Source organism: Oncorhynchus keta, chromosome 34 (assembly GCF_023373465.1).
Source record: "Oncorhynchus keta strain PuntledgeMale-10-30-2019 chromosome 34, Oket_V2, whole genome shotgun sequence".
Lineage (NCBI taxonomy): Eukaryota > Metazoa > Chordata > Actinopteri > Salmoniformes > Salmonidae > Oncorhynchus > Oncorhynchus keta.
Window position 1 is genome coordinate 25,168,397 of NC_068454.1, and position 10,707 is coordinate 25,179,103.

Sequence of the window (10,707 nt, forward strand, 5' to 3'; positions counted from 1 at the left end):
GTACGTTTGGGTGTCAGGGAAAATGTATTTGAGTAAAAAGTACATATTTTCTTTAGGGACGTAGTGGAGTAAAATTAAAGGTTGCCAAAAAGAAGTACAGATACCCATCAAACGACTTAAGTAGTACCTCAAAGTATTTCTACTTACTAGTTACATTACACCACTGTTATTAAGCACTCGGGCTATCTCAGTGCAAGAAGCATCACTGCAGTCCCTGGTTCAAATCCAGGCTGCATCACATCTGGCTGTGATTGGGAGTCCCATAGGGTGGTGCACAAATGGCCGGGTTAGGCCATCACTGTAAATAAGAATTTGTTCTTAACTGACTTGACTAGTTAAATAAAGGTTATAAAGCAGCCGTCCGCGACCGGGTGGCCCATGGGGCGGTGCACAATTGACCCAGCGTTGTCCGGTTTAGGGAGGGTTTGGCCGGCAGGGATATCCTTGTCTCATCGTGCACTAGCGGCTCCTGTGGCGGGCTGGGTGCAGTGCATGCTGACATGGTTTGCAGGTGTTTAGTGTTTCCTCCAACACATTGGTGCAGCTGACTTCCGGGTTGGATGGGCATTGTGTCAAGAAGCACTGCGGCTTGGTTGGGTTGTGTTTCGGAGGACGCATGGCTCTCGACTTTCGCCCTCTCCCAAGTCCATACGGGAGTTGCAGCGATGAGACAAGACTGTAACTACTACCAATTGGATACCATGAAATTGGGGAGAAAAAGTGGTAAAATTATTATTTTTAAAAATCAAGGTTATAAAGCTCTTATCGGTAACTTGTACATAAATTATTTCATTTTTCAAGGCTTTATTAACATTTTCAAAGGTGGGGTTTAATTTAGGTGTGTAAATTGATGTAATATGTTTGACTTTACTGTTTCTGTCATGGGAGACAGGTTGCTGTCTTTCTCTCTCTCTCTCTACCCCCCCTCCCCTCCCCCTCACTTAGTTTTGAAAGGCTCTCTTATTAAATGTTTGTCTCCTTCTATACATCCTGTCTCCCTAAATGGGGTCTAAATCTGAAATGTGCGTCAGAAGAAAGGCTGATTTGGTTTGGCCTTCTTTTTATGCATGTAGACAGATTTTGCAAACATTAAGGTCAAGCAACCTCAAAGTGTAACAGCAGCAGTTTCATTTCCTGCTTGGAGTGCCTTGAAAAGTGCTCTACATTGGTATTTTACTGTCAATGCTCAATATAGATTTGCTCTAGCATAGATAGCTACTACTCTTCATCAGTGGCTAACAGTGATTTGTTCAGGACCCACTGGAGGGTCACAGCTGATGGTTTGTGGGTTGCAGCTGACTGGCCATCGGGTTCCAGTTTTCTCAGCGAGTCATATACTGCTAAACCTCAAGTCTATACTGTTTTAAGTACTCCTGTCCTCCTCCTTCTAAATTGCCCCTGAGGGAATTGATGGTCGTATTGAGTTGACATAAACCAGTAACAACAACCTCTTCATTGTGTCATCCAGAACACCAGGGGGCCGTAGAGGTCCACTACATCAGTGCAGGTCACTTCTTCCAGCTGAAGTGTAGTGATGACGATGACGCTGAGGCCCGAACCGCTGTGACCTGGAGTAGAGGGGGGAACCAGACCCTTAACGCGACCTCTGGGGTGGAGGTCAGAGGAGAGGTTCTGTGGTTTCTACCTACCCACACCTCCCATAACGGACACTACACTTGTGAGAGCAAGTAAGAAACCTCTCTAGGTTACTGTATGTAGTTGAGAAAATGCCTTTGTTAAAGCATATCATCATATTTTAGTTCCTAAAGTGATTTCAAGAATGTTTGGAGATAATTCCAATATCGCACACAGATTGAATCAGGATGATTGGTATGAATCAGTCTTCACTTTCCAGATCCTAAATGTATTAAAGTCTCACATTAATAATTCTCAACTTTATTGTTTCAATAGTAAATGGAGAGCACTGGTCATATGTCCATGTGTGTTATGACACAGGTACCCCACTGGATCGTGGGAGATGAAGTTTGTTTTGTCTGTGGACCCTGGACCCTGTCCTGTCCCAGCTGAGAACAGGACTGTATCCCATGGGATGAGTGAAGTGGTGTTCTGCAGACAGCAGGATGTCCTCAGTCTAGACCCCACAGCACACATCCGATGGTTCAAGGTAAGAGCAGGCGCCCATCTAGACATACCCGTGCCATAAGGCCTGCATTACAATGTCATAGTAATGACATAAAAGATGTAATGAACAATTATAAGAGCTGACATCAGCTTATGACAACGGGCATGATACCTTGTGTCATTGCTGCCAAGTACTCAAAATTGGTAATAGAAAAAAACATTTGGGATAATTGGGATAACATTTGGGATAATTGGATAGGATTGCGTGAGCTAAGTTTGACATACAGCATCTCTGATGGGATGTGCAGGACTGTAGTCCTGTCGACAAGCATGGAGAGACGATCATTGAAGAAGATTGTCCGAAGAGGCTCCGGTTGGTCAATGCTACTGAGAGCCATGCTGGAGTTTATACCTGCCTGGTAGAGTTCTCTCTGCAGGGGAGAAACTACACCGCCACCCACAGCACTCAGCTTAAAGTCAACAAAGGTAAAGCTTAACCTCCGTTTAAATTTTATGCCATGAGCATATATTTCTTCTGACCACACTTTCTGTGGCTGCAACCGAGAGTGAAATTGTAAATTGTTTATATTTTCCATTTATTTGTTATTCTCTGTTTGCTACAATTAGGTGATTTGTATCTTTGTAAGGATTTCTGTTTCTGTTTACCTGTACGTTATCGATACAGCTTTGTTTGACTATCCTGCCATACCTGTGTGGTCTTTGTATTGGCAGAAAATGTCCCGTTGAAACCCCAAGTAACCTATCCCAGAAAAGAAACCTTTACGGTTGAACCAGGTGAGAAATGAGGACATTGTGCTTTTTAGGAGATAATACTAAAAATGGCCATGACACAGCCACTGACTCAAGAGTGTTTTCTGTTTGACGGCAGGCTCAAGAGTAGAGCTGGTGTGTTCAGCGTTTCTAGGGGTTGGTGAAGGTACAGAGTCAGAGAGCTCTATGTTCTGGACGGTAGATGGAAGACATACTGACCACATAGAACAGCTCAACGTGACAAAGACAACAATGTGAGTACTCTTTTAAAACTGTAGTATACGCTCTGTATCTCAGTCTGTGTGTTTGCAGAGGTGTGTGCTTGCTTGCGTGTGTGGGTACACATGCGTGTGCATGAGTATGTGTGTAGAGATCTGTCCTACACTGTGACTGTGACCATCTCACTCTCTCACCACCTGCACCTCAGCCTTCCTAGGAGTAGTGGGGTCTATGGCCGGTCCACTCTGTCTATCTATGAGGTCCGTCCTGAGTTCCTCAACGTGACCATCAGCTGCATCGCCAGGAACGCCGTGGGTCGGGACATAGGGTTTCTGTGGCTCCAACCAGGTAGGATCCCAAACACAGTCCTAAGTAACATGGAGGACTTAAAATCACCCATAAGAGTCTGTTTGAACAGGACGTTGGCCATGTCATTTGTGAGAGATTTGATTTAAGGTGCTGATTTCTTTCCTTTCTAGCCAATCACAGTGGTTTCTACACATGCCTGTGTCTCTGCCTGGCCTTTTCTATGGTCGTTCTTGGAGTATCGATGTGCTGCCTCTTTAAAGTGGACCTGGTGCTGGCCTATAGGAGACTCCTCCCCCTAGTGTCCAAAAAGAGAGGTGCGTAAACAGATCCTCCACAATCACATAAGATTCCTGGCTCTAAACCTGAAGGTCTTTGGCCATTTTCTAAATATGTATATTTATTATGGATAAAATGTTTATATTCTCTTCTCCTCCTCTCTTCTCCTCTTTTCTCCTCCCCTCCTCTTCTCCTCCTCTCTTCTCCTTCCCTCTTCTCCTCTTCTCCTTCCCTCCTCTTCTCCTCCTCTCTTCTCCTTCCCTCCTCTTCTCCTTCCCTCCTCTTCTCCTCCTCTCTTCTCCTTACATCCTCTTCTCCTCCTCTCTTCTCTGTCCCTCCTCTTCTCCTCCTCTCCTTTCCTCTTTACTTCTCCAGCACCAGATGGAAAGCTGTATGATGCCTATGTCAGTTATGTCCATGGTGATGGGTTGTCCAGGGCAGAGATGTTTGCTCTGCAGGTTCTACCTGAGGTGTTGGAGAGACGATACGGATACACACTTTTTGTCAGTGGCCGGGATGACCTCCCTGGGGAAGGTACACACACACACACACTTTGATTTATATGAATGTTGATCTACTGCATTGTCCCTGTTCACAAAATAAAGTCCCATGTTTCTCTGTAGCGATCCATGATGTCACCTCAGAGACAATGCGGAGAAGCAGACGACTCATCATCATCCTGTCAGCCCAGAGTGCATCCCCTCTACACCCCAAAATGGATCCTGAGGACCAGTTACCACTGCACCAGAGCCTGCAGGACTGCCCTAGCTACGACCAGCAGATTGGCCTGTACGACGCTTTGATCCAAGATGGCCTCCGGGTTGTCCTGGTGGAGATAGATGGCAAGGTGGACTACACTTCCCTGCCCAAGTCACTGCACTATATCAGGAGGAAGCAGGGAGCTCTGAGGTGGAGGAGGCCCAGCTCTGGAAAGAGCAGCTCCACTGCATCCCCTAATGGCCACTTCTGGAAGTGTCTGAGATACCACATGCCCTTCAAGCCCAAAGGGGCTCTGAAACCACAGCCAACACCTGGGATAAACTGTAGTATAGAACTGTATTAGTGATGTCTTTATTAGACATTATCTGACAATGTTTATATTGATGTATTCACATGGCTATTATGCCTATGGCTGGTGAGGCCAACCCTGATCCTGGAACCCTTGAATTGTTGAATTATATATTTTTTTAAATGTTTGAGATAAAAATGTGATCGAGTGTCCTAAGAATTGTACAAGAGCACTTGTGCAGATTGAGAGGCTTTTTTCTTGTAGCAATCCGGCCTACAAGAAACAGTTACACTCCTCCTGAATAGAGTTTTGCTAATTTTGCTCATACTTTGCTCATACTAGTTCCAGTGTAATCGAGTGTCCTCTAAGAATTGTGCAAGAGCACTTGAGAAGCTTTTTCTAGCAGTAACAGAGTTATTTGTGTAATGTGTCAGTGCAGTGGTACTGGTACAGCTGGCCTGGCGCTATGCTGTCTCAGTATAAACAGGATATCATCTGGATTGTTTGGAAACAGCATGGTCTCAACCAAGGTTTCCACTGACTTAGTAATCTCTAAATGGTACAGTAACTACATCTGTTTTGTCTTATTTTTATTATATAACTATTGTACTTTATTAGTTCACTTTACACTGTACATTTGATAAATTATGAAATGTGATGAACTGGACTATTTTCTTCCAATAGTTCCATCAATAGTTGCTGAATATAATGATAGATGTGTTCGAGACCTTTAAGTTAATTAAGTTTAATTAATGTTTGCCTCTGTGTGCATGTTTGAGAAAGAGTGTATGCTCTTGTGAATGCTGCATGTCAATTAAAAGTGTGTGTTTGATTGGTTAGATGAGTGATTAATTTCTGATTAAAATCATGAAACCATAATCTCTAACCAATACACCTCCCTAGAACTAAGAAGGTGTCATGAGGTTGTAGGATTAGATCACTGATCTAAGGGACAGCCTGTATGTATTTGTATTTTGTATTTATAATGGATCTGCCCAGGCAGCAGCTACTCTTCCTGGAGACTGGCAGAATTAAGGCAGTTATACAATTTTAAAGACATTGCAATACATTCATAACAGATTTCACAACACACTGTGTGCCCTCAGACCCCTACTCCAGTACCACATATCTACAACACAAAATCCATGTGTACGTGTGTGTGTTATCATGTGTGTGTGTGCATGTGTCTGTGTCTATGTTTGTGTTGCTTCACAGTCTCCGCTGTTCCATAAGGTGTATTTTTATCTTTTTAAATCAGATTCTACTGCTTGTGTCAGTTACATGATCTGGAATAGAGTTCCATGTAATCATGGCTCTATGTAGTACTGTGTGCCTCCCATAGTCTGTTCTGGACTTGGGGACTGTGAAGAGACCTCTGGTGGCATGTCTTGAGGGATATGCATGGGTGTCTGAGCTGTGTGCTAGTTGTTTAAACAGACAGCTCGGTGCTTTCAACATGTCAATACCTCTCACAAATACCAGTAGTGGTGAAGTCAATCTCTCCTCCACTTTGAGCCAAGAGATTGACATGCATATGTTTGCTCTCTGTGTACATCAAGGGCCAGCTGTGGGGCCCTGTTCTGAGCCAATTGCAATTTTCCTGAGTCCCTCTTCGTGGCACCTGACCACACGACTGAACAGTAGTCCAGGTGTGACAAAATGAGAGCCTGGAGGATCTGCTTTGTTTAATAGTTCTGTTAAGGCAGATCAGCACTTTATTATGGACCGACTTCTCCCCATCTTAGCTACTGTTTTGTTAGCACAGACTGGAATAGGGTTCTGGGATTCTTCCGATGGCATTGAGGAGTACACCACATCAGTCACTGGCTTTATCAATAAGTGCACCGAGGACGTCGTACCCACAGTGACTGTACGTACATACCCCAACCAGAAGCCATGGATTACAGGCAACATTCGCACTGAGCTAAAGGGTAGAGCTGCCGCTTTCAAGGAGTGGGACTCTAACCCGGAAGCTTATAAAAAGTCCCGCTATGCCCTCCGACGAACCATCAAACAGGCAAAGCATCAATACAGGACTAAGATTGAATCGTACTACACCGGCTCCGACGCTCGTCGGATGTAGCAGGGCTTGCAAACTATTACAGACTACAAAGGGAAGGCAAGCCGAGAGCCGCCCAGTAACACGAGCCTACCAGACAAGCTAAATAAATCCTATGCTCTCTTCGAGGCTGAAACATGCATGAGAGCATCAGCTGTCCCGGACGATTGTGTGATCACGCTCTCTGTAGCCGATGTGAGTAAGACCTTTAACTTCTTATGGTACAGGGGACGCTTGCCTCCTACTCTGCCAAAAGCCAGGGAAAATGCAGCGCGGCAAATTCAAATAAAATTATATAAAAATCAAGCTTTCATTAAATCACTAAATACTAAATTAAAGCTACACTCGTTGTGAATCCAGCCAACATGTCAGATTTTAAAAAGGCTTTTCGGCGAAAGCATAAGAAGCTATTATCTGATGATAGCACAACAGTAAACAAAGAGGGTAGCATATTTCAACCCTGCAGGCGCTACACAAAACATAGAAAATAAAAATATGCCTTACCTTTGACAAGCTTCTTTTGTTGGCACTCCAATATGTCCCACAAACATCACAATTGGTCCTTTTGTTCGATTAATTCCGTCCATATGTATCCAAAATGTCAATTTATTTGGCGCGTTTGATTTAAAAAAAAACAGCTTCCAAATTGCGCAATGTCACTACAAAATATTTCAAAAGTTGCCTGTAAACTTTGCCAAAACATTTCAAATGACTTTTGTAATACAACTTTAGGTATTTTTAAATGTTAAAAATCAAACAAATTGAAGACTGGTCTATCTGTGTTCAATACAGGAAGACAACAAACCAAGCTACTTTTCATGTCTTGCGCAACTCTCAACAGTGTTACGCAGTTCCTAGATGTACTACTCATTGCACAAATGAATAACCTCAATCAAATTCCAAAGACTTGTGACATCTAGTGGAAGCGGTAGAAACTGAAAACAAGTTCCTAAGAAATATCGTTTCCCAATGAGAACGCACTGAACAGACAGAGACCTAAAAAAAAAAATCTGAACGATTAGTCCTCAGGGTATTGCCTGCTACATAAGTTCTGTTATACTCACAGACATGATTCAAACATTTTTCTATATGAATATCTTATATTCTTGGCATTAGTAGCAGGAAGTTGAAATTGGGCACGCTATTTATCCAAAAGTGAAAATGCTGCCCCCTATACCTTAAGAAGTTAAACAGGTCAACATTCACAAGGCCGTGTACTCCGAGCATGCGCTGACCAACTGGCAAGTGTCTTCACTGACATTTTCCATCTCTCCCTGTTTGAGTCTGTAATACCAACATGTTTCAAGCAGACCACCATAGTCCCTGTGCACAAGAACGTTAAGTTAACCTGCCTAAATGACTACCGACCCATAGCACTCATGTCTGTAGCCATGGCTGGTCATGGCTCACATAAACACCATTATCCCAGAAACCCTAGACCCACTCCAATTTGAATACCGCACCAACAGATCCACAGATGACTGTCACGCCCTGACCATAGTAAGCTGTTTATTCTCTTTGTTGGTTGGGGCGTAATAGTGACTTGGGTGGGTCATCTAGGTGAAATGTATGTCTATGGTGGGCTGATATGGTTCCCAATCAGAGGCAGCTGTTTATCGTTGTCTCTGATTGGGGATCATATTTACGTAGCTATTTCCCCATTGTTATTCGTGGGATCTTGTCTACATTTAGTTGCCAGAGTGCACAACAGTAGCTTCAGGTTTCGTTTGATTGGTTGTTTGTTGTTTTGTTCAGTGAGTTTCGCTTTATTAATATTATTTAGAAATCTATGCATGCTGCGCCTTGGTCTACTCATTACGACGAACGTGACAATGATGCCATCTCTATTGCACTCCACACTGCCCTTTCCCACCTGGACAAAAGGAACACCTATGTGAGAATTCTATTCATTGACTACAGCTCAGCGTTCAACACCATAGTGCACTAAGCTAAGGACCCTAGGACAAAACACCTCCCTCTGCAACAAGATCCTGGACTTCCTTATCCTCAAAGTGGCAAGGGTAGGTAACAACACATCTGTATATAGCACCGCTATTGTTATTTACTGCTGCTCTTTAATTATTTGTTATTCTTGTCTCTTACTTTTTTTTGGGGGGGGGGGTATTTTCTTAAAACTGTATTGTTGGTTAAGGGCTTGTAAGTAAGCATTTGACTGTTGTATTCGGCGCATGTGACACACAAAATTTGATTTGATTTGTTGTATCAATATGTTTTGACCATGACAGCTTTCTCAATTTCCACATGATTTATTACAAGATTTAGTTGAGGTTTAGGGTTTAGTGAATGATTTGTCCCAAATAAAATGCTTTTAGTTTTTGAAATATTTAGGACAAACTTATTCCTTGCCACCCATTCTGAAAGTGTTGCAGTCATTTCAGTTGCTTAAGTAGCTGACATGTATAGCGTTGAGTCATCTGCATACATCGACACACTGACTTTACTCAGACAGTGGCATGTCGTTAGTAAATATTTAAAAAATGAAAGGGGCCTAGACAGCTGCCCTGGGGAATGCCAATAGCATTGTAAGTTTTTTCCAAAACTTTACTAAGGGTTGCTAACAGAATGATTGGTTGGCTATTTGAGCCAGTAAAGGGGGCTTTACTATTCTTAGGGGATCATTGATAAGTCATTGTCTCAATGAAGCCTTATAATGCTGTGAAAGGATTCAGGAACCCAAATGATTTGGGTGGATCCCATCCTCCTTATAAAACGTGTTTTGTTTCCAAAAGGTATCGAAATTGTCAACAAAAGTTACAGCCATTGAGCTGCAATAATCATGTAGCCAGTTGTGAAGAGAAAGAATCCTGCTAAAGCGTTCAATACCACAATTCAGAGAGGGCACAGGGCCAGATATGATGTGCATTTTATTAGTGTCTAGCAGAGTCAATCAGCTCTTATAAAAATTCAGTTTCAACTGTTCAGAGCGATAGAATCGCTAGAATCAATGTCAATGTCCTAGCGTAATACATTCAGGAGCAGCTTAGTAATGTAATTTTCTTGTGCTCTGAGATAGGGCATTGTTTTTGGAACAGTCACATTTCTTACCATGGAGCTGCCCAAAATCCCGGCTGGTGAGAAGGACCAGGAAATCCGCTCACTCCCACGTGTCATAGGAATGATACAGGTCTCCATCAGATGGAAGGTTGCCGATGTCGACTTCTAAATTGTAGGGGAAGTAGTAGGAGTAGGCCCAGCGGCCGCAAACACATGCACCCCCATCGACGAAGGTGCAGGAAGATCAGGCTCCAGTGCGGCGAAAATATATGTTGTTTGTATCCGCTCCGGGCCTCTTGTTGGGGGTGTAGACTGCTTTGCAGGAAGCTGCTGTCTTTGATTTCCACGGCTCGTGACATGTTACCATCGTTGATTGCCATGCTCCTCTTGCTGTTTTTCTCCGACTCTGCTATTAGATGGGGGAGGAGAGGCAGGAGATGGCTCCCCTGGCGCATGAACTCCGGGCAACACTGGCCAGTCAGATAAAGACAAACAACAAGATGGACATGCATCCAACCTGTCTAGCCACCTCCGTAGAAAAGGTAAACATTCCACTCTGCAGTTTCTTATGTAGGCTGGAGACCTGCATGATCAAGGAAGCCACTTCAAGCCTATAATCCTCTCAAGGAAACAATTGCTGCATTGGAACTCTGAGTGATCCAGTTTGTCCAGAAACAAAGCGTAGTAGATACAGCTCCGACAGTGCTGGAACCGTTCATTTACTTCTCCAGACAAAGAGGGCTCCATTGGAAAACTCATCTGGGACTAACTTCGTTAGCTTGATGGCTAACGTAGACTGACTAACTGCTCCTCCCTATTTAGATCCCCCTCCCTCATATGCAGTACTGATGTTATCAAGGCAATCAATGTAAAAGCGATGGCTATGTGTTGAGATTTACGCCTAGATTGAATCAGATCAAGTATTAACCGGCGATAGCAGACACCTGCATAGTGGATGTTTTGGCGG

The 10,707-nt window shown here is 43.5% G+C and overlaps 1 protein-coding gene across 2 annotated transcripts in view; it reads left to right on the plus strand.

Moving 5' to 3' along the window:
* LOC118366861 (interleukin-1 receptor type 1-like) overlaps positions 1–5,505 on the plus strand; it is a 30,680-nt gene extending 25,175 nt beyond the window's left edge. For both annotated transcript variants that reach the window (XM_035749641.2, XM_052493501.1), the window contains 9 exons: positions 1,469–1,688; positions 1,957–2,125; positions 2,391–2,568; positions 2,815–2,877; positions 2,972–3,107; positions 3,281–3,420; positions 3,552–3,695; positions 4,033–4,191; positions 4,281–5,505. In XM_035749641.2, coding sequence (XP_035605534.1) covers positions 1,469–1,688; positions 1,957–2,125; positions 2,391–2,568; positions 2,815–2,877; positions 2,972–3,107; positions 3,281–3,420; positions 3,552–3,695; positions 4,033–4,191; positions 4,281–4,720 — 1,649 coding nt within the window. In that variant the 3' untranslated portion in view covers positions 4,721–5,505. The remainder of the gene's footprint in view (positions 1–1,468; positions 1,689–1,956; positions 2,126–2,390; positions 2,569–2,814; positions 2,878–2,971; positions 3,108–3,280; positions 3,421–3,551; positions 3,696–4,032; positions 4,192–4,280) is intronic.
* Positions 5,506–10,707: the final 5,202 nt, after the last annotated feature.